Source organism: Mustela putorius, unplaced genomic scaffold (assembly GCF_011764305.1).
Source record: "Mustela putorius furo isolate JIRA1106 unplaced genomic scaffold, ASM1176430v1.1 tig00003853_pilon_pilon_pilon, whole genome shotgun sequence".
NCBI lineage: Eukaryota > Metazoa > Chordata > Mammalia > Carnivora > Mustelidae > Mustela > Mustela putorius.
Window position 1 is genome coordinate 41,006,877 of NW_025422005.1, and position 26,807 is coordinate 41,033,683.

Consider the following 26,807-nt stretch of genomic DNA (forward strand, 5'->3'; position numbering starts at 1 on the left):
TGTACTTCACAATGATGTCTCTGTGAAACCTTTCTCATCCCTTCAACTTTGTCCTCTGTTCTCTTAGCACTTTTCTTATAACTCTTATTTTACCATGCTTGAATCAGTTATTTTTAGACAGATATTTTATCTTCTCTTAGAGATTTGAAACTCCTAGGGTATAGTCTATAGCTGCTTTGTCTTGGCATCCCACATGCATCCAGCACAGTGCAATAGTCAAAAGAGATACCCGATGAATAAATCATTATTGTAACACTGAATTCCAGCCCTAGAGCAGCAGTACAGGTTTCCCCTGCTATTCGAAATTAGAGCATTCCTGTGAAAGCTTTCCTAAGTCAAAATGGTATAAAGCGAAGAAACAATTACCATTAATTTATATGAAAAGATTTTTGAGCCATCCCAGGCCCTAAAAATAACCTCTTGTGCTTTTCTAACACCTTAGGATGTCTTGCTAATCGATACACAAAAAATTAAAATAAAGTACAAGTGCTCACAAAGTTCAAAGCTATGGCAGTTTACAGTGGAGATGCTGTGTGTAATTTCCAGAGAAGGAGCTTGGTGGTGCCACTCTTGATTGTGGTATGGTACTCTACCTCTATAACAACTTGCTACAAAATAAACGCTGAATGCTTTTTTTTCTTTTTGCCCCCCGCCTTTCAGCAGATAATCCTGTCCAGATTTCTTTTGGTTAGTGAAAGCAGGTACTGATGAAGATCTTTAGTAAAAGCAAAGTGGTAACACAAACTTTTGAAAGTTGAGGTGAACCTGCATGTGTAAACTGCTCATGAGAGGAATTGACTTGAGAAGAATGAGTTTTTAGAGGGACAAGTCAATTGTCATTGCTTGGTCTTGCTTCTTGTACTGCCTGTACAATATAGTATCCTCCCTTTTACTTGGTTTCTTTTTTTTACTTAAAAATTTTTAATTGGCCATAAGAAAGTCAGCATCTGTACTTGTAATATAATAAATCCTTTAGGGTAAATGAGTTGTTTATACTTTTTTCGCGAATACACAGAATTATAATTTCTTTGATTACTTTAAGCTTAAATGCTAGCAGATAGGCACATTTCAGAATTCCTTAGGTCATTAATTTACAAAATTTTCACTACAAAACAAGCACTGGCCTTGGGGCTACAGTTAAGAACAACAGTAAGTCCTGCCCTGATATATTCTAGTTAGGTTTAAACCATCTTTGTAGATTACTGACCACAATTAAACAAAACTAGGGTAATTTTATGTACACTCTGGTGGAGATGGCAAAGGGAGAGGGAGAGAGACTCTTAAGCAGGCTCCACACTCAGCACAAAGCCTGACTTTATCACAACCCAGATCGTGACCTGAGCCAAAATCAAGAGTCCGATGGTCAACCAACTGAGCCACCCAGTGCCCCTATATTATACTTTTAACAGTTTAGCAAAAACTCAGCCTGTTCCTTCTGTGTAATGTTCACTGACAGCTAAAATCAGATATACAGAAACTGTTTTTGGCATATATAATTTGAAGGGATAAAAGTCAAACCAATTAGAGTATCCTTTTCAATTCAGCATTGTTTTTGTTTTATTTTGTTTGGTTTCTTTGAGACCTAAGCTTTTAGTCTTGTCTGTTGGTCTGACTAGTTCCATCATTTAGCTCCCTTTGGGTGTTTAATTTTCAGTGTGTTCTATTTTGCTATACAGAGAGATCCAGGTTTGTCAGAGAAATATATCAAGTTTTGTTTTTTAAAGCATTTCACAATCAAAATTTTAACAGCTTTTATGCTAACTAAGATAATTCTGCAGTCTTTCAAAACCTGTCCTACTAAAATACTTAGTTTAAGGATTCATACGTTTGAATATGAGTTTCTCCTAGTTATGCTTGGAGTAAATCTCCGGTATTTACCTAAAACTTTTATTTTTGGTGGATCCTTAATAGTAGTGATAGAGACTTCTTTGCTTTCCAGAATGCTGTTAAACTGAATGTTAGGTAGTAATTTGGAGTTGGAGAGAGGAAGAATGTATATTTTTCCATCCTGTTGTAGTAAGCCACTCAAGAGCTTATATAGATCTTGGAATAAGTTAACCTGTAACTTTTAAGAAAGATGTATCCCGTAGCCTGACCAACCAAGTGGGTGAAAAGAAAAGCTTTAGCTGATTGCCAGCACCACATGGTCACAGAGTGCTTTGTTAAGAGGGAGTGATGTAGTTGTTTTTTATGAGTTTGCTTTCTTGAATGTTGAATCACTATTATATTATTGGCAGGAAGGATGTAGAAAAAAAGTTAGGTATTTTGCTTCATTTTACTGGCTATTTTTCTTCTTGGCATTTATTCCAATGTAGTGTTGATTGCTAATTTTTTAGTGCCCCCCCAAGTTTGTGCTTTTTATTTGTAAATGATGTTATAAATTTGTTATGCTACATTTTGCTTGGAAAGGTGTACCTGAGCAGCTATATTGCCAAATTTACTCTCAAGACATCTTAGGATTTTGTAGGTAATTTTAAGAGAATGAAGCTGATTGATCTTGCAAGCTCAAACAGTTATAAGACTTTTGAAAAATATTTATAAACTTCAGTTTCCAAATATTTTTATAATAGCTTATGAATTAAAATAATTGTATACTTTAAAAAATCAGACAAATGAATGTATAAATGCCCCCCTTCCTTAATCCCAGTTCCCAGTATTAATATATATGTGTCATGTGTTTTGTTTCTTGCATTTTATTTGAGCGGATTGTGTGTATAAATAAAATAACTTAAAAAAATGTAGCTTCTATATTATTCATGTGTCCATTTACCTTAATGTAAGCACCCAGTTAATATTCATTGAATTCTGATGGAGCTCTTTTCTAATATTGGCTTTCAACATTCAGAGCCTATAAACTTATGTTTCATTTAAAATAATTTTTTGAGTAATTTGTTGCTGCATTCTGACATTCAGAGGCAATCTTACATGCCTTCTAGACATTTATATCTCTAAAAGGCTAGTTACATCTTTTATGGAGAAGGAGCCTATATAATTTATTGTCCAAAGGGGAGCACTTTTGAGAGTGAGGGAGGCTGCTTATTTTCTCCAACAATAGACATAAACATGGATGACCCCAGACAAAGTAGGGTATATGGTTATGCTATTCATAAACTTAAGGTTTTTATTTGTTTTATTTGTATTTTGACAAGACTTTTTATATGACTTTTAAAAAAAATAAATTGAGTCTTTTGGAAAGACAAGCTATCAGTGATTTAAAAATAGAAAATGGTACAAATGCAAACCTTTCTTGTGCAGTTAGTTTGAGTAACCAAATCACTTTATGGAATCAGTATTTTCTTCTGTAAGTCAAAAGGTTCCATAATAGTGTCAGTATTGGATCAAGAGATCATGAAGAATAAGCAGTTGTGCTAGAGTTAATGATTTAAGTTCATGAATTCTGACACTGATATCTGTATCTGATTCCTGTTTGACAAAGTAACTCTCTTTCCCAACTATATGAGCAGTTCAGATTTGTAGTATTTATGTTTTTTAAACAGGAACTTAATACTATGCATAAACCTTTTTTTTTTTTTTAATTTAAAGGTAAAAGTGATTCTATTTTTGAAGAGTTGATGTACCTTCAAAAAACAGTTATTTTATTGCGGAAGAGGACTTTCCTTATATTGTTGGCCCTTTGTTACCAAGTTAATAATTCAGTACAGTTTACCTTTTCTGAATTTCTTTTTCTGAAAATATCATACGGAATTTTTTTTCTAATCTGTTTTCTAGAACTGTTATTTTATGAGTTGTGTATTGCTCATCTCTTTTTTATTACTATTTATTATCTTCAGAGTTTATCAAGTTCCTCTTTTCCATTTTTAAAGGAACATTGTACAGTTTAACTTATGCTTATATCCTTTTATTGATTATGGATCTCTTAAAATTGTTTTATGGCATTATCTGGTTATTAGTCAATTTCGTTTTTATCCATCAGTCATTGAATGCTGTCTTTATATTAGGCATTACTTAGGACGGGGAGATGGAGTAGTGAATTCTGGTTATTTATGATTGCAAATTATGAAGAGGAAGTAGAAAACTTACTCTTGTGTTACTTTACACATATTCTTTCATCTGTCAACAACTTTTGAGTGGTTTGTTATTCCCATTCCTAGATGAGAAAATGGTGGTGGAGAAAGTAGCTTGGCCAGATCATATAGATTAGGAAGTTGTAGATTCAGGATTTAAAACCAGGTCAGTCTGACCTTAAAGCTGTGCTCATTTTAACTACATCGAGCTCCTTCAGGCAGTTTTAAAATTACATTTTAGTGCTCTTGTGCCATGAATTCTTTTCAGATATTACTGTGATTTAAGAGAAATGTCTAACGGATTGAAGTCAAAGGAATAGTTTGAAATCCCAATTAAAGAAAACCCCCCACTTCATGATTTGGGTAAATGCTTATAAATTGGGTTAGTGTCTGTGTACCTTACTGTCTTGTCATAATCAAATGAGAAAACTTTATTAATTGTCTTGCAGAGGATCTAATACTCTGAAAAAATTTTCAGTATATAAGGTGCATCCGTGGCGAATCCATGGGATTAGAAAAAGACCTTTCCTTTTAGGATATTCTTGGGGGTACCTCGCATGCTGGTAAGATAACTATAGCCACCATGATGATAAAAGAACCTGGTTTGGAGCCTTAGGTTATCAGAACATTAACTTAAATGGAAAATAGCATGAAGTTACAGTGAAAGAAGTCATGTAGTAATGGGCTCAATTTTGTTGACAGTTTCAAATTGGTAATCTTCAAATCAATTGAAGTTGAATGAGTTGAGTATTCTTTAGGATTAAAAATAGAAATTCTTGCCCTGAGGAATTCCCTAGACCTCTAAATCCTGTTCTTCCTTTAGCTGAAGTGGTTAAACCAAAGAGACAATAGAGATTATAAATTACAAATGTTTCTAAACTTTCACTAATCCCAGGAAATAACAGATGAGTATACCCCACATAAAATTGTGATCTCATTAATATTTCTGGTTTCTTTAATAAACTTTTTTCATCATTAAACCAACTTATAAGTCATTTGGTAAGGAGACAAATGAGACCATTTTTCAAAAAACTTAATTTGCTAACAAATTTCTAAGGAACAGAAAAGCCAGTAAGTTTGGCATAATATTTTTTTTTAACTTACCATTTGCTGCTCATGTGCCTCCTTTTCCTCTGAATAGTTAGAGAATTTTCTCTTATTATTCCTTTACTTAATTATTGATGTCAGACTCACAGCATGGTAAAGTAACTTTCTATTCTCTCTTTTCCTTACTTTTATGGAAGATCAGTACCACACTTGCTTTTTTCCAGTCTTCTGGTATCTCTCCAGTTCTTGAATTTTCAAAAATAATTGTAAGTGATTCAATTGTAAGTATGCTCTATACTTCTTTCATTGGATGAAAGCATATATCTGTGATGTATGTCATCTCAAATTGCTAATTGTGAACATAAACTTTCCAGATACTCTCGTATCTGGAACAACATTTCTGCAAAGTTTTCATTATTTTAATGATAGGGTATGTGTTTTGCTAATTTTTAAAAATCATCTACTTTTGCCTGGATTCATGTTGTTTATTTTTTTACTAGGAGGCTTATTTCTTTGGTGTTTTTCTTTTGTTAAATTTTTAAGCTGTTACTTCCCTTTGTGGTTCTACTGATAACTTAAATTCTGTGTTCTTGTTATTCTGAACTTTCTTGTGAGAATTACATGGACTAATTTATCTATTTTCCTTTTCTCCTTTGCGACATATTTTTATTATATACTATTTTTTCCCTATGTAAGAGAAGACACTAAATACAGGGTACTTAGACCTTTACTTTTTTGTTGTAAAGTAAGATTTGGTAGGAAAATATTACTCATTTGTTAATTTCTTTTTACAGTGTTGGTATTCAGCCGTAGCCCTTCCTGTTCTATGTTATTCTCCTCAGTTCCTCAAATTACTCATGACTTTCTTATTTCCTGATTCTGATCTCAGCAAGACCTTAAGCCACCTTTTACCACCTTTGCCTCCACTGTTCAATACTCTTCCTTTGTCACCAGGAATTACCTTAAAAGCTCTTACTCCCTGCCTCAAAAATTGCCTCCTGTACTGTTGTACTAAAAAAGGACCTCTGCAAAGCAGCTACAATTCATACGTATTTCAGACAGTTTTAAGGACATCCTTGCAATAGTCGTTTTTTAAATGGAGGTGAAGCATTTGGATATATATATATATATATATATATATATATAATATTTAATGTCCCACCTAAAGTCATTAATAGGAATTCATTTAATTTTTCTGACATTTGTTAGTTTTGAAGTGCCTTCTGAGAAGTGATGCTCTTCAATGTAAGTATTAGAAAGATAGTAGGAGGTACTCATATACAGCTTTGAGGCAGTTTGATATTCTTCTGCCAGTCTAGATATTATTTTTGAAGTTGGGTCAGATGTTTCTCTTTATGTATTTTAAACTGGATACATAGGTCCTGGCTTATGTAGAATCATGTGTTGTTCTTCTTGACTTTAAAAAATGTATGTTACTGAAGGTTGCTGGGGGGTGGAGGAGTAGGGAGGGGGGTTGTCTTATGGACATTGGGGAGGGTATGTGCTATGGTGAGTGCTGTGAAATGTGTAAGCCTGATGATTCACAGACCTGTACCCCTGGGGCAAATAATATATGTTAATAAAAATAATTTTTAAAGATGTACTTTAGCTTTCTTTATTAGCAAAGTATTCTTGAATACTAGGGACTATTTTGTTTTCAATATATTTGCCACATAATTTTTTTCCTTTACATAGATTTCTAATTTTATGGATTTATTTAATTTATAGATTGGGTTTAATTTCTATTCTAATTTAACTTTTTTTTACACTACAGACCAGTTGCCTTTATTTCTCTGTAATAGTTGTGTTTAACCTAAACTTTAATGAATTCACACAGAAGTCATCAAAGGAGAACTGTGGTTCATCAGTATACTAAATTAGGGAGCAGCAACCTCTTTGGTCCTGAATGCCAAAAGGGCAACATAACCACTTCGGTCACAAAGTGTCCACAAAGAACATGGACAAAAAGGAAAGAAGGACATGAAGAGGGGAGTGAGGGAGTAGACAAAGTGGAGGAGAAAGAGAGCAGAAAAGCAAGAGGAATCTAGGGGAGAGGAGTGCGAGGTCTTGGGGATGACTGTATCACTTCAGCAACAGTTGTCCGACGCAGCAATTAGTACCACATATATTTATTCAAGGCTGAACCAGCCCTGGAGGTTGTAGTGTTGAATGAGTGACAGAGAATGTGTATCTGCTTAACTTCCAACCTAATTCTACAAGATGTCCCAGTTAGAAGTATGAAGTCACACCCTGTCTTAAAGGATCTGCTCTGTTCAGAGTTCTTTACAAAGAAGGCTATACTCTCAAAATGGTGTAAAGGACTATATTCTGATTTGTTTTAAAACAAAACTCCATTTAAAAGGACATGAGTAAGTGTAGGATTTTATATTGTAATGTTGAAAGAGCAATCGCTATGACTTCAAGGGAATTTTTATGAAATAGTGTATGTTAGGAGGTAATGAGTCCCTTGTCGAGTTACTCAAGTGAAGACTAGAAACTTCTTTGAGAGGGAGGTTGGACTAGATGGCTTTGTTTCTGTGTACTGTAAGTCATAATATGTAGCAAAATTTTGCATTTTCTTTTTGTGTGCATTATTCTTATAAGGTTGAGAAAACAGTTTAATTTCTATCAGTTGTCCATGTTACTGATAAATTTGTGCATGTTATTTTATTGATTGCAGTTGGGGCAACTATAAATACATAGATTTTCTTTCTTTCCAAAGATGTATGGGTTACTGTACAAGGGAGTTTAGGCCAGTTCTGGGATTTTATGCTAACAACTCTAGTTATAAACCACCTATTATAGGTTACATAAAAATGATTTCGTGAGTAGATCTTTGACTAGGATGTTATGCGTGGAGTTTATTCTAAAATAAAAGGAAATGTTGTATAAGTCTATCTAGAGGTAGGTCTGAGAAGAGAGCCAGGGTGAGGTGCTAGGATTACAGCAACATCAAAGGGTTGTTTTTTAAGAATTAATTTGGATAGTTTTAGAGCTCAGTAATTAATTATGTTTCCATTTATTTACTGGAGGGTTTTTAATGAGATAGATTTGTTCAAAAGGATATGTTAATTAAATTTTTATTTTTATTTTTTATATTTCTTTTCAGCGTAACAGTATTCATTGTTGTTAATTATTTTTATAGTGGTAGCTAGTTCTAAATGGATTCAAAAGAGGGAAAATTCTTAAAAATCATTTTTTCTTATTTAGATGCTTCACTTCTTAATTTGTTTATGAATATGCCATTGAACTTTTTGATATTTCACAAGCACAACAGTATTTTATAGATCTTAACTGGATCTTACAGTTATTAATAATTATGTTAAATTACTGTGTGAAACAAAACAAAAACTAAGTCGAGCAGTTCCAGTTTTTTCTGTGGTACAGTAACATGGAAGGAACTTGCTCCCTTCTTTTTTAATACAGTACTATAGTATATCCAAAATGTAACGGATTTATTCTTCCTTTTCCACATCTTTTATTACTATACTTCATATAGTAAATGTTTTTAATAGAACTTTTTTTGGTTATCCTTAAAAATAAAGATATTTAACCACAGTTTTATTACATATGTTGTTCATTATGATTTTTCTTCAACTTTGTCTTTATTCATGGCATCTCATTGGGAAGGGATTTTTCAGTACTCACTTCAAGTAGTTTCTTTATATGTATGTGGAAAAGGCCATTTTACTGCTTTTGAATTTGAAGTTGATTTTCCCGTGGTCTGATACAACCTATGGGTTTTTTTCCTGTTCTGATTCAGAATTTGAATTTTAGTTTGGCAAGAGCAACAATAGATAGTAGTAATTGATAGTGTTAGTAATTGTAGTCTTTAGTAGAGGTAGTAGCTGCCACATTAATAATAGTATGTGAAAAAAAAATAGTATGTGGAGGATGACTGTATTTGGCAGGTAAGAAAACAGCAGCTTAGAGAGACCACAGTATCTTGTTAGTGGCTGAGCTGCAGTTAGAAACCAGGCTTGCCACCCCATTGTTGTTTTCCATAATACTGTGTGTTCTTAATCTGGTGTTTGAGATAATGGCTCTAAAAGTGCTTTAGTAATAAAGTATTGTGCAAAGATGAGGTATTGGTGTGACATACAATGAACTCTGACCTCCATTTACTAAAATGGGAAATGTGAAAATGATCAGTAGGTGTTGGCCAACAAGTAAAGATCAAGTATGGTATGTGCAACTACTGTATTTTATCCATTCAGTACAGAATGTGGTTGGTTTGGGATTGTGACATAGTAGTTTATGAGCCTTATTTTATTTCCTTATTTAATTGTATGACATTTGGGCATCTTGTTCAGACTCCAGCTTTTTGTCTTTTACACCCAGGATTGATGTTTTTTTCACATATGATTAAGAACTCAGGTGGTTTTTTTGTTTTTGTTTCTTTTGTTGTTGTTGTTGTTGTTTTTTTGAGTAAAGTTAAAACAGGAATCCCATGCTCTTGAAGTTTAAAATTTTTAGCATACAAAAAGTAGGACATGCAAATGCTGGACTGTTAAACTTAGAAATAAATGGGCTCCTTAAATAAATAAACATTTACACCATGTCCAGAGTGTAGTGTTCATGCCAAGGGTGAATGTGAGTAGGAAACTTGATTAAGGTAAGCGTCACTTTCACTTAGAGAGGGCCCTCTTCTTAGAAGAGGTGATAATTTTGAGGTCGTTACTTCTTTTAATAAGGGAAGAAGAGAAAGCATCAGAGCTAATGAGGTGGGTTGGGGAATAGGAGAACTAAATAGAGTATGAAGTTAAGATTAAAGGACTGGAGGAATTAAACAAAAAGTGGGGGTAAAAAAAGGACTTAATCTAGGTGGTAATATAGGTCCTTCAGCTAAATTATTGTTGTTCTGGAGGTCACGGGGAGTCACTTTGTGGGAGAGAACAAAGTGAATGAAGAGCAAGGTCAGTCCTAATTTAAGAAGAAGCACACGTTTGATAAGGGAACAGAGCTAGAAGTTCAAGAGAGAGATAGATGTATCACTATTCTTGGAGAATTTAGATAGTTTAAATATACCTATTATTTATGTAAAAGTACTATTCTTACTTTAAAATTAAAATGTCATGTATGAAGGATGACGTATTTTCTGTACTAATAAACATGGCCTGGGTCTTCGTAGATTTATTACAAATTTTCTTTTTCTGTAGGGTTTGGATTCAGGATTTGTTCCTAGTGTCCAAGACTTCGATAAGAAACTTACAGAGGCTGATGCTTACCTACAAATCCTGATAGAACAATTAAAGGTATGGCATTAGTTTATATACTGAATTGGTATAAAGCAGTAAGTGTTACCAAGCTTGATTTTTAGTGTAAAAAATGATCTGATTTACAACCCCTATATGGTTCTTCAGCAATTTTTAAAGCTGACTTATTAAAAGATCTGGGTGACTTACTCAAAGATCTTTGCCGTTGATTATATTGATAAATAGTATGTATATGTAATGTACTTTTTTGATTATTAAAAAAGTAAATATTTAGACTGAGTTAGAAGAAAGTAAGATTAGATTCATATTGTTTTAAAATTCTGTGAAACTGCTCAATTTTAATGTGGTTCAATTTCTGAGGCCTTCATTTTTCCATTTTGAGGAGTTAGGGCATTGGATTTCTCTACTTCATTTATCATTGATGAAATTGTCTCCTTCAATTCCTACTTTAGAGTTAATTATAAGCAAAAGTCTTGGGAAGGAAATGGAGTATTGATAAACTAGGATGACAAAGCAGAAAGAATTTAGGTTTCAGTTGATATTTTAAGTTCTGTTGCTGTCCGTTTTCTTTTGCTTGTAATTTTACCAGAGTAATTGATCTTAATTGTTTGAAATAATTCAGTAGAATTGGAGTTGATACAGTCCCTTGAAAAAACACATGTTATTTAAAAAATACATATAGATCATCCCTGGAAGAAATGTATTTAAGAACTGAAGTTTCCTTTTCTATGATTAGTAAATGTATACAATATAGTAAAATGACTTGATAATATAATCGTTTTCTTTTTAATCCTGTAGCTTTTTGATGACAAACTTCAAAACTGCAAAGATGATGAACAGAGAAAGGTAAGTTCTACTGTCATTATTTTGCCTTAAACCGCTTTAAAACCAAGAGCCTTTTAGAGAAGTAACAGAAGGACCTCAGTGTTTGGCTACAATAGTACTATGATATGGTACTATCGTACCATATAATATGGTGTGATAGTACTGCCATAAAAGATTCATGGGGGAATTTTCTGGTGAATTTCCATTATGGTTTCACAAACAGAAGGATAATGTACAAAATTTTAATATGCCTTTTTTGTAAGTACCACCTTCTTGGGAGTAAGTTCGTTCTTCTTGACGTTTTTGATATTGAAGATAGATAGTTATTTTATTAAATTGGTATGTCCATCTCTGTACCCAACTTGGGGCTTGGACTCACAGCCCTGAGATCAAGAGTTGTGTGCTCTACCGACTGAGCCAGCCAGTTGCCCCTGAGTTATGCTTTAAGTATAGTCCCGCTACTGCCCCCACCTTGAATTTCTGATAATTACTTTGTAGTTTGAGTAGTTTTCTTTTTTTTCTTTTTTTTTTTTTTAATATTTTATTTATTTATTTGACACAGAGAGAGAGATCACAAGTAGGCAGAGAGGCAGGCATAGAGAGAGGAGGAAGCAGGCTCCCTGCCGAGCAGAGAGCCCGATGTGGGGCTCGATCCCAGGACCCTGAGATCATGACCCGAGCCGAAGGCAGAGGCTTAACCCACTGAGCCACCCAGGCGCCCCAAGTTTTCTTTTTTCTAGTTAACATTTTTCCTCCTTGATTACATTTCCTGCTGCAGTATCATTTCTTTATTTGCATTTCTTTTGACCATAGCTTTGCATTTGGCTCTTTAACACTACCTGTAATAACTCATGTTTAACTCCCTTTCCATTCTTAGTTTGGGAATTTGGTTCCATCTCATTTTTAAACAACTAGACAAAGTTTCAGGTGATTCTAAAACAAGTGTTTGTTTGTTTATTTAAATTCAATTTAATTAACATACAGTGTATTATTAGTTTCTGAGGTAGAATTTAGAGATTTAACTGTCAGTTGCATATTACACCCAATGCTCATTACATCAAGTGCCCTCCTTAATGCCCATCACCCAGTTGTGCCATCCTCCCACCTGTCTATCCTCCAGCAACCCTCAAGTTTATTTCCTATAGTTAAAAGTCTCTTATGGTTTGTCTCCCTGTTTCCGTCTTACTTTATTTTTTCTTCCATTCCCTTATGTTCATCAGTTTTGTTTCTTAAATTCTACGTATCAGTGAAATCATACAATATTTGTCTTTTCTCTGACTGACTGATTTTGCTTAGGATAATACACTATAGCTCCATCCATGTCATTGCAAATGGCAGGATTTCATTCTTTTTGATGGCTGAGTAATACTCCATCGTGTATAGGCACCACTTCTTCTTTATCCATTCATCTGTTGATGGATGTCTGGGCTTTCCCCATATTTTGGCTATCATGGACATTTACTGCTATAAACATGGGGGCACAGGTGTCCCTTCAAATCACTGTGTAGAACAAGTGTTTTTAAATCACATAGTCTATAAAAAAGACACAACATTTTTTCTTTTTCATTTTTTTTAAAGATTTTATTTATTTATTTGACAGACGGAGATCACATGTAGGCAGAGAGGCAGGCAGAGAGAAAGGAGGAAGCAGGCTCCCCAATGAACAGAGAGCCCGATGCGGGGCTCGATCCCAGGACCCTGAGATCATGACCTGAGCCGAAGGCAGAGGCTTTCACCCACTGAGCCACCCAGGCGCCCCACAACATTTTTTCATATAGGAAATAATGTTTTGTGTTATTCTTAGAAATCTTGAATCATATGAAAAATAGTTTTGGGGGCACCTAGGTGGCTCAGATGGTTAAGCATCTGCTCAGGTCATTATCTCCGGTTTTCCGATCAAGTTCCAAGTCTGGCTCCCAGCTGAGCGGGGATTCTACTTCTCCTTCTCTCCTCTGCCTTTCCCCCTGCTTGTACTCTATCTCTGTTTCTGTATCCTTCTCAAATGAGTAAATTTAAAACAAATTTCTTTAATTGTTTAAGTTTTTTAACAAGTATAACAAAATACTCCCTTTCTAACTTGCTTGCACTTGCCTAGAGTAATGAGTGCATTTTGGTAAATTCTTTTTTCTTTTTTTAGAGTTTATTTATTTGACAGAGAGAGAGCACAAGCAGGGGCAGCTGGAGAGGTAGAAGCGGTTTTCCCACCACCGAGCAGGGAGCCCAATGCAGGGCTCTATCTCAGGACTCTGGGATCATGACTGAGCCACGCAGGCACCCATTTTTTTTTTTTTTTAAGATTTTATTTATTTCTTTGACACAGAGAGTGTACACAGAGAGGGAACACAAGCAGGGGGAGTGGGAGAAGGGTAAAATTCTTTAAATGATGAGTAAAAAAAAAAAAACAATACTACTTTGTGCTTCTCATTATTTCTTTAAACTTTTCATTTTTCATAGAAAATTGAAACTCTCAAAGAGACAACAAATGTAAGTTATGTGTTTGATAAACTCTGGCTTTGCATTAGAAAGTGCTTTAAAATGTTACTTCTATTTTAAGCTACTGCTTAAATTGCTTTATTAATAAGAGCAGTTGAGATTTAATTTTTATAAATTTTTACAAGAGTGTTTAAGAATTTTATTATTTTCTAAAAGAATTAAAAGGACTTGAATAATGCTTCTAATTAAAATCCACTTCATGTAGCATTTTATCTGTTTCTGGTCTTACTTGTTTTAAGAACCTTGGATAAAAAATGTCATCCATGAATAATCTAATAATTAAAATATATTGTGATTCAAGTTTTGTGATTTATTGGCCTTCTCACCTTATTATAATAGGCTACTGACAGGTCTGTATTTTGACAAGAGCAGTTTTAAAAAAACAGGCAAAGTAATAGTATTCTAGTTTCACCAGTATTGTGATAGGATTCTTTACTCTTTGTAATTCCATAGAAGTCTTATATAGATGTTTTAGAAATTTACACTGGGATTCCCTGCTATTGATGTAAGAATTTGGAAGTTAATCATACTCACATCTTTTTCTGTTTGAAGTGATGAAAAACTATTTAGAATGTTATTCAATACAAATTAACAATTTTTTGGCATTCTTTAATGATAGAATTGCTAATAATAACTTCCTCTGACACGGTCAGTATAATAGAACCTACTGGAATCCAGAGAGGGTATTTCTTGAATATAGACTTAAATCCTGTACATCTGGACTGATTTTTTAAAATTTTATATTTAATTTTATATATTTAATATTTTATATAGATATATAACATATTTAGTTTTTTAATTTTTATATTTTAAGCTTTAATGTCTAATGACCATTTTATTTGGTGCAAGATCCTAAAATCAGTATTCTGTTTTATAGAGCATGGTAGAATCAATTAAGCACTGCATTGTGTTGCTGCAGATTGCTAAAGTAAGTAAATTTTACTTTTGATTACTTTCATTTAATGAGATGTAAAAATTATAATGGCATTTTTCTTTTAGTAGCCAGGAGATTTGGCTCTGAAATAGATACCTTCCTACAGTAAATTGTATTGTGGGGTTACTGGTATATTGAACAACTCTTGTATTTGGATACTACCTTAGCAGCATGTGCCTGTTTTTGATAAGGTAATTTCTGATATGTGACTGGGAAAGAGGGGAGTATGTTTGAATGACTCACCCATTCCTTCCATTTTATCCATTATCACTGCTTGGAGCAAGAACATACTTTGCAAAACCTTTCAGAGATAAGCTTTTCTTAGGAGAAAAGGAATTAAATATTAGCAAGAGTTCTTTTTCTCATCCATAATAAGGAATATAATAAGGACATACTTTTTTAATTGTAGATTTTTTTTCAGTACTAAACTACATTCATGAACCGCTACTTTAATTTGCTGTTCTTATTCATGCAGTAAAATGTATTTTGAATCACTGTTGTGTGGTAAAAATTTTGTGGTTATTGTGCCTGCTTTTCTGAAAGATTTTGGTGTATTCAGCTTAAATGTAGATTTGATTGCTTGGTATTTTGAGAAATAAGCATTTTAATGTTTGAAAATAAGAATAAAAAAAATTCCCCCCCATTTTTGCTACCTGACTATAGCTCTGTATTTCTAGCCAGTGGCTAGAAGAGGGTAGGCAGTAGCCACTACTGGGAGTGATGTTTGCTTGGATTTTTAATTACTGGCCTGTTTTACTTACTCAGTTGCTTATATTTGTTGGCCTGATAATGGTAACTTTTTACCTAGTATGCTTAATGACACAGTCATATAGGATAATCTGTACTTCGATAGGAAGGATATTCAGCATATAAGTTAAAGGAGGGCATTTTCTTTCGAGACCAAAGTGGCAGAACTTTTAGGTTTGTTTTGTTTTTACCACTATGATGATTTCCTATGTGTGTGTCTAAATTTTTCATCTACTTTTGTGGATCAGAATATATTCTAAAGGGAGGATGGGGTTGGAGGCATAAAAGGAGTGGTAAGGTTTTTGTTTTTTTCTTGACTGTGAAATTATACGGGTGGGTGGGTTACCTACTATTACCCAAAAGCTTCTACAGTGTATAGATAGATAACCAGTAAACTACATCTTGCTCATTGTTAATAGGTAGGTATTTTAGGAATTAACAGTGCCTTCTCTTGAAGACTGAGGAAGTGGAAGAGCTGATAGTGTTTAGACTGGTTTGGATAACCTCTACAAGTCATTTAAGACTTAAAAAAAATACTTTAAATAGTTGGAAAACAAGGCAGCCAAGCCTCTTTCAGTAGCTCACCTTTTAGCTACCCATCAAGAACATTTTGATAGCTACCCATCAAGATTTGGAATGAGTTAGCATTCAGATTACTAATACTCCTTTTCATAAGTTTCTACTTCTCTTTTTTTAAGATCTTTTTTTTCAAAATTTTTAAGTAATTTCTACACCCAGCATGGGGACTTGAACTCACAACCCTGATATCAAGAGCCACATGCTCCACTGACTGACCAGCCAGGCGCTCCTAAAAGTTTCTGCTATTTAGTCCATACCTCCTACCTCTCTGTTTATTTTAGCCCAGCTTGATAAACTTATATTTCAAGGTCCTTCAGAACGGGTAACAAAGATAAATAAATGGAGTTTGGCTTTTTTAGTTTTCTCCAGAAGGAAGTTTTATTAAGGCTTTTGTATTCAAATACTATCCCTCAAATAATGTGTATATATGAACTCTCTGTATCTTTAAATGTGAATCAGACCACTTTATTAGTCTGCTCAAATCCCATTAAATGGTTTCCCATCTCACTTGGAATCCAGTCTAAACTACTTAGAGTAATTACATCACTTGAACCATCCATACTCTCTCACCTCGCTGGATCCACACTATTCCAACAATATTGGCTTTTTTTTTTTTTTTTCATAGACAGACCAGACTTTTTTTGCTTCAAGGATTTGTATTTGGTTTCCTTGCTGCCTAGAAGGAACCTCCCCCAGATTTCCAGGACTCACCCCCTTACTTTATTCAGATTTCTGCCCACATGAAATCTCTTTGAAGAGACCTTCCTGACTGCTCTAATCTTTAATCTCTCATTTGTGTTTTTTTTCTTCATGGCCCTGCATCCGTAGCCAGATTTACAGGATATCTTGTTTATTGTCTCTGCGACCTGACTATAATCTCCTTAAGGACTTTGTCTTGTTTGCCATTTTATTAGTCTGCTTGGGCTGCCCTAACAAACCACCATAGACTGGGTGGCTTAAACAACAGAACTTTATTTTCTCACAGTTTTGGAGCCTACAAGTTCAACATCAAGATTCCTGCCAATTTGGTTTCCTGTGAGGACCCTTTTTAACTTGTAGATAGTCACCTTCTCAGTATATCCTCAGGTGACCTTTCCTTGGTGTGTGCACAGAATAACAGAGAGAGAAAAGAGAGGGAGTGGGGAGGAGTAGATGGAAGGGACAGAAGGAGAGTAGGGAGAGAGAAGGTGAGGGGAGAGCTCTGGAATCTCATGAGGACACTTACTAGGTCAGGGCTCCATCTTCAAGGACCTTATTTAACCATAATTTACTTCATTAGCGACCCCATCCCCAAGTACAGGCATCCTGGGAGTTAGAGCTTCATCTGAATTTGGTGGTGGTGTGTGGGGACCTGTATCCTCAGTGCCTGGAACAGTTGCCTGCCCCATAGTAGGGGCCTGATAATTATAAATTTCGAATGGATGTTTCTAATGCATAATTTTTAATGGTTTCCTAATTTAGTGTTTCCACTTCATGTGTGTTTTTTTTTTAGCCACCTCTCTATTGTGCTGTTGGTAAACATGGCAGAATTTATATCTAATATAAATATAATAGATATAAATAATATATAAATTATATAAATTATAATATAAATTACTAGTCAGTAATATAAATTACTAGTCATTTTGGAAGACTGTCCTTTATTGACAGGTTAGTAAAATATTGAAAACAGCTACTTCAAGAGATTGCCACCTGAGATCCCAAAGGGATATAGGAAGATAGCTAATCTAATACCTTTGTAGTTTGGAGTTTATTTAGTATTAGCTTCCTAGAGGCAGCATGGTATAGATAGGATTTTAAATCCCTTCCAGTTCTGATTCTTTAATTTTTTTTTTTATTCTTTAATTTTAATCTCACTACCAGAAGTTCCCCTCCTGCCTAAATGATTAATGCATTGGTTCCCAAACTTGGCTACCCATTGGAATCACCAAGGGATCTTTAACTAAAGTCTCATGCCTGGCTCCCACTCCCAGACATTGTGTGGTTATATGAGATGTTACCTAGGCTTTGGGATTTTTAAACTCCCAGGTGGTTGTAATATGCAGCGAAGTTTGGGCGTCACTTGCTTAGTGGGATTTTCAGGTGGGTTTTGTTAGTTCAGAAGACCTTAATTTTTGTACCATAGAAAGAGGCAGCTGGTGTTTCATGGGAAACTGCACAGGACAGTGGGGTAGGTGGAAAAGAGCAGAAATAACCTGGGAGGCCCCTACATTAGAGGACTTGACCAGTTCCTTATCAAGATTAGGTGATAAGACCTATATGGCACAACTCATATAAGCAAGTGAAATTAATAATGTATTTGACTCAGTATTTCCAAAATCACTTCAACATAAGCAGTATAAGAATTCGTTAATGAGGAACTTCATATTTTTTTTTTGTACTAAGTTTTCGATATCTTGAGTGTATTTTACACTTTGAACCAGCTACATTTCAAGTGCTCAGTATAGCCACATGTGACTAGTACCTCCCAAACTGGACAGTACAGGTCTAGATTATCCTTTCAAAGTAGATTGTATATTTAAGTTGTCTTTGAATTTGATTATCTCCCCAGAACATTTTCCTTCATAGAGTTTTTGTTTTCATAAGTGTTTGTAAATTTCTCTTTTGACTTTAAAAAATAACGGGTTTGTTGGTGTTAATTCACATCTCATTTAAAGTGTATATTTCATTGGTTTTTGATATATTTACAAAGTTGTGTAATCATCACTGTAATCAAATTATAGTACACTTTTATCACCACAAGAAGAAACCTTGTACCTATTAAGTAGTCATTCCCTGTTCCTCTTTTCCTTGTTACCTTGCCCCTATTCTCCTCCAGTCCCTGGCAACCACTCATCTGTTTCTAGATTTGCCTGTTCTGGACATTCATGTTACTATGATCCCACAGTATGTTATTTTTGTGACTGACTTCTTTCAAGGCTCATTCATATTGTAGCATATATAAGGACTTAATTCCTTTTCATTTCTGAATAAAAGTCTATTGAATGGATATACCACATTTTGTATATTCATCAGGTGATGAACATTTGGATTGTTTCCATTTTTTTGGCTATTAATAAATAATGCTGCAATAAATGTCTGTTATAATGGTGTTGTATGGAGGTATATTTCCATTTCTTTTAACTTTATGCATGGCAGTGGCATTAACAGGGTCATCTGGTAACTGTCCTTTTCAGAAATTACTAAACTACGTTTCAAACTGGCTGTACCATTTTATATTCTCACAGTGTATTACAATTCCATTTTTTCCACATCCTCACCAATATTTGTGATTTTTTTTTTTAAGTGGCTTATAACATCACTATTTATAAGCTCACAGTTCTGTAGATCAGACTCTAAAGTGACTGGGCTGAGTCCTGTGCTTCAGGATATCCTAAGGCCCAAATTAAGGTTCTAGACAGATTGAACTGTCTGGAGGCTCTGGCAAATAATGCACTTCCAGGCTTATTCAGGTTGTTGGCAGAATTTAGATCCTTGTTGTAGGACTGAGATCTCCATTTCCTTGCTAGTTGTTGGCTAGAACTCAGTGTCAGCTATTAAAGGCCTCTCTCTGGTCCTTGCACAGATTCTACATCTTCAAAGCCAGCAGTGGCACATCATATCCTTCTCATGGTTTACATTTCTGACCTTCTCTTCTGCCACCAGCCAGGGAAAGCTCTCTATTTTTAATAGCTCATGAGCTTAGATCAGATCCACCTGGATAATACTTCTATCTAAATACCATATGGCTTCACTTACTTGGGCTCCGAAAGACAAAACAAATGAACAAAAGCAGAAACAGAGCCATAAATGGAGAGAATGGCTGGTAGTTGCCAGAGAGGGTGAAAAGTGAGGAGAGTGGGCAGAATGGGGGGGGTGGTGAAAGGGAATGAGAGGTACAGGCTTTCAGTTATGGAATGAATAAGCCATGGGGATGAAAGATACAGCACAGGGAATATACTCAATGGTATTGTAATAGTATGGTAACAAATGGTAGTTGCACTTACGGTAACATAGCATAATATATAAACTTGTCAAATCACTGTGTTGTACACCCAAAACTAATGAAACATTATCAACTATACTTCAATTAATAAAAATAAATAAATAATGGATCCACAGGACTTTTGAATATGGAATCACCCCTGTGGTTGTCTTTTTGCTTATAGCCATTCTATTGGCATCTTGTGGTTTTCATTTGCCTTGAACTAAGGAATAGTGATGTTGAATATTTTTTCTTGTGCTTATTAGGCATTCATATACCTTTGGAGAATGTTCAAATTCTTTGCCCATTTTTTAGTTGGGTTGTTTGTAATCTCATTGAGTTGTAGGAGTGATTTTATATCTTCTGAATACAGATCCTTACCAGACATACGATTTGCATATTTTTCTTCCAAGTTTGTGGGTTGTCTTCTTACTTTCTTGATAGCATCCTGAGAAACATGCATATTTTTATTTTTTATGAAGTCTTGTTTATCTATTGCTTGTACTTTTGGTGGCTTATCTGAGAAGTCATTGCCTAATCCTATATCACAAAGATTGATTCCTGTGTTTTCTTCTAAGAGTTTTAACATTTTAGCTCATATTTTTTTATGATCCACTTTGAGTTCATCTTTGTGGTGTAAGGGTAGGGGTCTAAATTTATTTTTCTGCAGTAGATTTCCAGTCGTCCTAGCCTCATTCTGTTTAATCTCATCAAACTTGAATTAGTGTCTTTATTTTTTCTTGCATATAATTAGTAAGTGTGTTGGTCCATAATTAAGGGAGCTTTAACTAGACCGCATTGCATTATTAGAGAGATGAGGGTGTATTGTATGTATTTTGCTGGTAGGCATGGTTTTAAAAATACTGGAGTCCTCTGGTCAGATGTCTTCCCAAATTATGTTGTGTTGATGTTTTTGTTCATTATCGTATTTCCAAATCTCAGTCATGCTGGTATGTTCTGAGAAGAGAATAGCTTTTGTATTAAGGAATGAGGGATTTAGAACCAGATAAACATACAGTATAATTTAAGTGGGAAATAGCATTCTTTTCTGTTTCATTAACATAATTCATATTGAATTCAGTCAAATCTCTAGTTCAATAATACTTGAGATTTAGCTTTAGCTGACCGTGATTAAAGACCACTTTTGTCATACTTATAAAACAAAAAGAAAACAATTTTTAAAAAGAAAGATAGAAGTGGGAGTGGGGAGGGGATGAATGTAGCCTTTTTAGGTAATAGAATAAAATCTGATTTGATCGTGTCTTAAAAGACCACAACAGTTAAAAAAAAAAAAAGGAACCCTGTTTTAAAATACTCTGTAGGTAGCATATATTACTAGTTGAGAACATTTTGGGGAAAAGTTTGTCAGATACTGAAATTTGTTTTAAATTATACCAGATTTAAAAGTGGTTGCTTTCTTAGATAATATACATACATAATGTGGTAATCAGTCACAGCATAGCAAACTGAGTGTCTTAAAATAGCAGCACTCATTTAAATTGTGCTCACAAATACACAGTTTGGGTAGACCTCATGACTTGTTTCTGTCATGAAATGTCACTTATAATGACTCGATAAAGGGCTAGAGGATCTCCTTTCAAGGTGGCTCACTCACATGCCTGAAAAGTTGGAGTGGGGGCCTAACTTCTTCTCTGTATAGTCTTCTTTACAGCTGCTTGGATTTTTGTCACAGTATGGTGGTTTGGGCTCCTAGAAAACAAGGTGAAAAATTGTGACATTTCCATGACCTAGTCTTAGAAAATACATAGAGTCATTTCTGCTGTACTTAATGGTAGAGACTGTCACAAAGGCCCCCTTATGTTCTAGGGTAAGGGTGAGCACTAGCTCTACTGGGGCCGTTCCTGGAAAATTCACTCTATCACAAGTATGTAATATTTCTTTCCAGGAAACCCCTTGGAAAAAGCAATTTAATACTTAGAAATTAATAGGGGAAGGCCAGAATTAAAGTGTCATCTGAGCAAGAAACTTTAGTTTCTCTTTCTCTATAATTCTCAGTTTATTTTCAGCTGTGTCTGTTAAGAATTAACTGAGGGCGCTTGGCTGGCTCAGTGGGTTAAAGCCTCTGCCTTTGATTCAGGTCATGATCCCAGGGTCCTGGGATTGAGCCCCACATGAGGCTCTCTGTTCGGCAGGGCGCCTACTTCCCCCTCCCTCTCTGCCTGCCTCTTCTGCCTACTTGTGATCTCTGTCAAATAAATAAGTAAAATCTTAAAAAAAAAAAAAAAGAATTAACTGAAATTTTGGATATTCTAAATATATAGCTGATTTTTCAAATGGGGGGAACCCCAGCATGAATTACACAGTTAAAATGCAGTCATTGAAAAGGATATGTAAAAGATACCTTCTGTGCCAGAAGTTCCCAATATCACCTTTAGGTTTGATGATTTTGATGATTTGCTTGGAGACTCACAGGACCCAGTGTATGGTCCTATTCATAGCTGCACTTCGTTAAAGCAAAGGATCCAAAGCAAAATCAGCAAAAGGAAAAGACACATGGGACAAAATCCAGAGGAAACCAGACACAAAACGTCCAAGTATCCTCTCCTCTCCCAGTAGACTCAGACTGTGCTTACTTCTGCCAGCAACAAATTGTGACAACATACATGAAATTTTGGAGCATGTGCGTTGCTCAGTTGGTTAAGTCTCTGCCTTCTGCTCGGGTCATGATCTAAGGGTCCTGGGATCCAGCTGCACATGGGCTCCCTGCTCAGTGGGGAGTCTGCTTACAGCAGGGAGTCTGCTTAGCCTTCTCCCTCTGTCCCTCCTCCCCCCATGCTCTCTCGCTCTCTCCCTCCCGCCCTCTCTTTGTCTGTCTCAAAGAAAATCTTAAAAACAAAAGCAAAAACAAAAAAACCTGCATGTAAAATGTTGTCTACCAGAGAAGCTCATTAAAGACTCAACACCCACAGTTTTTCTTGGGACCTTGACATGTAAGCATCTCTACCTAGCACTTACCAAGATTCCAGACTTCCAGAAGGAAAGCTAGCTGTTAGCGTAAACCCTATTGTTTACTTAAACAGTTTAGGCACAGTGAGCCGGTCTTATCACATAAAGTGGTGGGGACTGTCCTGAAATCCAAGTTCCTAGTCATTAGCCAAAGGTCAACTTTGCAGGCTAATAAGCCTGCTATGTTAATACTTCTCTGTATCTGCACTTAAAAAAAATTTCCCAAATCTTCAAATTGGTCTTGGTTGACCCTTCAATGTGTATATTTCTGAGTAAACTCAGTAGTTAAAGAAAAAGTTACAGATAGAAATGAGATATAACTTGGCCATTATGTTTAAGACCAAGACCAAATACTGGTTTCTGTTAAAACTTTGAAATTTCGATTTCCAGATAGTATGAGCTAAACATTAAACAGTTTATTTAAAATTAAACATACTGTCTACATAATACAAATAATTGGGTTATAATTACAGAAATGAATATGTGTTGATAACTTTCCACCACCTTCTTCCTGAAAGTACATCCTTATAAGCAAGACAAAAGAGCATATTAAGAACATGAGTTCTGAAACCAGACTATTGGAATCCTCGCTCCGCACCTCTCTCTGTCTCAATTTTCTCAAATGTCCAATAGGAATAATAATAGCATCTACCTTATAGAGTTATTGGTGGAGTAAGTGGAATAATAAATACAAAATATTTGTCAGGTAGTAAGTTAATTCCTATGTCATTCCATGGATACAGTGATTATGTTTACTAAAAGAAAAACCTCATCTATTTAGAAAAGTATAATTCTTGGGCCTGTAGCCAGAATACAGGAAATCATGTCTTACATCCCAAGTTTTTAAGGATATATGATTCTTACACTTTTAAAGTGTAGTGAGGGGCGCCTGGGTGGCTTAGTGGGTTAAGCCTCTGCCTTCGTCTCAGGTCGTGATCTCAGGGTCCTGGGATCGAGCCCCACGTTGGGCTCTCTGCTCTCATCAGGGAGCCTGCTTCCCTTCCTCCCTCTCTCTGCCTGCCTCTCTGCCTACTTGTGATCTCTCTTAATCTGTCAAATAAATAAATAAATCTTAAAAAATAAATAAAGTGTAGTGAGAGTTGGGGGGTTGCGGGTTTTGTTATAATATACAGGGTCTTCAATCCTTAATTAGTGTATCTGCTGTTAATAGTTGATACTGATATGACTACACAGTTCCATAGGATATTAATAATTTAATTAAGTGCCTATATAGAAAAACAATTGCCATGCTGCTGCTGGTGGTGGATGTGTAGCCAGTGATGGAATTATGTTTGGCTAGTGATGTACAGATGGAATTAAAATCTCAATAGAAGCCAAAAAATAGTTTTCTAACATTGTTACTTAATAGTAAAATAAGCTTTCATAATAGGAAAGCAAGTACACAAGGACTTACCTAAGTAAAAGAATGAAGTTAATATTTTTAACGTTTTTCCTTAAGGACCAGTGTAATGCGGAGAAGCACGCAGATGGAATTATAGTAAGTTTAATCTAATCTTTTTCTTTCCCTTTACTTCTGCAGAGCATTATAACCAGTCATGTCAGGAGAAGCCTGAACTTCTACTCATTTTTCAACACAAATTCCTTTTTTCACCTACTCACTGCTTTTTGTTGTTGATTCTTGCAATTTTCCTTAAGCTTCTAAAGTTAGCCATCTTTCAGCAATCATTTGCAGGGGAAATGTTAAAATTTTTCTAAGTGTTGGTTCAGATTGAATCACTTTGCATGTGTTAACATAAGGGGTTAATCATGGTATGAAAATACAGCTTTTATGACTAAGGCATAACTCACAATGCTTTATTTCTTGTCAAACTTCTTTTTTTCTCAGATGAAAGCAGAAGGGGAGGGAGGGATTCAGTATTGAAACATACCCTAATCTATTTAATATTGTTAATTGGTTTCTATTTTATTTTTAGATTTTGTGTGTTGTGTTAACTGTCCTTGATACTGTGGTATATATATTGTGTTTTTATTAGAACATATTGCAACATGAATTCTTTCACTTATAGCCATTTTCTTATTCTTTCCTCCTCAGCATTTTACTCTTCCCTTAAGTTCAACCTCTTCTTTAAAAAGAAAAGAAAATTTTATTGTGGGTATTTCCCATCTGGAAATAAGAGTTTGAAGATTGTATTTGGAGTGACCCTATTGTTATGATAACTTCTCTTTAAAGGTCTCTAAAGTAGGAGGCTGCCCCTTTTTATTGTCCCAAGACTTTACAGATGTCTACTTGTCTGAGACCTGGAAACTTCAAAATCTTCAAAACCATCTCATGATTGTACTTAAAAGGATAAGCATCTTATCTTTATATTTGGTTTAAAATGAAAAAAGTTAAATATCGATATTGTTTGCATATTTCTTGAGAAGCCAGAGATAAGAGAAGAAGCATTTTTTTTTAAGATTTTATTTATTTATTTGACAGAGAGAGATCACAAGTAGGCAGAGAGGCCAGCAGAGAGAGAGGGGGAAGCAGGCTCCCCACTGAGCAGAGAGCCCGATGCGGGGCTCCATCCCAGGACCCTGGGATCATAACCTGAGCCGAAAGCAGAGGCCTTAACCCATGAGCCACCCAGGCGCCCTGAGAAGAAGCATTTTTAAAATTTGAATTAAAGACATTGGAATTTTTATTTTCTTTTCACAGTGTGAGTTCAGAGTTTGAGCCAGAGTGATACAATACAATTATGTGATCTAAATACAGTGTAATGTAATGTAGTATCTTTTCCTGAGCTACCACTTAAGATTGTAAGCCTCATGGAAAAGGACTATATATGTTGTCTAACATGTTATGGTCCCCAAAGATCCTAAGGAAAATCATGGTGGCAATTATTTTTCTCTTTTTCCTCAAAGCAAAATTACTTTTTATTATGTTAAGAAAATTGGCAGGTTTTTTTTTTTTTTTTTTTAAGATTTTATTTATTTGACAGAGAGGGCACAAGTAGGCAGAGTGGCAGGCAGAGGAAGAGGGAGAAACAGGCTTTCCACTGAGCAGGGAGCCCAATGTAGTACTCAATCCCAGGACCCTGAGATCATGTCCTGAGCCAAAGCCAAGCCACTTAACCAGCTGAGCTACCCAGACACCCCCAAAATTGGCAGTTTTACATACCAAAAATGCTTGGTCATTTGCAATTAAAAACATCTAGAAAATTTATACTTACAAAAAAATCTAAACTTTTAGAAAGTAACTGTGCTTGAATCACTGAGCAAAAACTATAGCATTTTTCTTTAAGAGTTTTTTTTTTTAATTTTTTAAAAAAATATTTATTTATTAAGATTTTATTTATTTATTTGACAGAGATCACAAGTAGGCAGAGAGAGAGAGAGAGAGAGAGAGACAGAGAGAGAAGGAAGCAGGCTCCCTGCTGAGGCTGTGGGGCTCAATCCCTGGACCCTGGGATCATGACCTGAGCCGAAGGCAGAGGCTTTAACCCACTGAGCCACCCAGGTGCCCCAAGAGTTTTTATTTTTAAAAAGGGAAGCGTTCATGGTTCAAATCTTAGACCCTCACAGCTAGAACCTGGCCCTGCTACTCACTAGTTGTGATCTTAGGCAGGTTACTTGACCTTTGAGTCTCAGTTTCCTCATCTTTAAAGAACGGTGGCTAGGTCTACGTCAGATGAACATTGTTATAAGGTACAGGATGAGCACAGAATCAATAAATGCTAGCTAGCTATACATAAATACATGTACATATAATTTTTATTTTACGTAAATGTTATTAATGTTACAGCTAGTTAAAGCTGAGGATTATTTGTGCTTCTAAAGTGCTGCACATTCATTTTCAAAGCAAGATGTAGAATGTCGTTTGACATATTTTAGCCTGAAATTGATTGAACAAGGGCTGTAGATAAGTATGGAATAGTTACATTTTCTATTAAGGCAAGCAACAAAAGATATTTGGTACTTGTACATGCAAATATCTGATCTTCACATTAGCTAAATCTTTAGATTTAGAACATTTCATCTGGAAGACAAAAGATTACATTCAAAAGATA

At 35.1% G+C, this 26,807-nt stretch overlaps 1 protein-coding gene across 7 annotated transcripts in view; it reads left to right on the plus strand.

The window, feature by feature from the left end:
* OSBPL9 (oxysterol binding protein like 9) overlaps positions 1 to 26,807 on the plus strand; it is a 163,764-nt gene that overhangs the window by 107,271 nt on the left and 29,686 nt on the right. For 3 of the 7 annotated variants that reach the window (XM_004774477.2, XM_013046836.2, XM_004774480.3), the window contains 5 exons: positions 10,232 to 10,327; positions 11,087 to 11,134; positions 13,568 to 13,597; positions 14,484 to 14,534; positions 24,257 to 24,295. In XM_004774477.2, the coding sequence (XP_004774534.1) occupies positions 10,232 to 10,327; positions 11,087 to 11,134; positions 13,568 to 13,597; positions 14,484 to 14,534; positions 24,257 to 24,295 (264 nt within the window). Of the gene's footprint in view, positions 1 to 5,269; positions 5,339 to 10,231; positions 10,328 to 11,086; positions 11,135 to 13,567; positions 13,598 to 14,483; positions 14,535 to 24,256; positions 24,296 to 26,807 lie in introns of all 7 variants that reach the window. The other 4 variants (XM_045064513.1, XM_004774474.2, XM_004774476.2 and 1 more) reach the window with 3 other exon arrangements.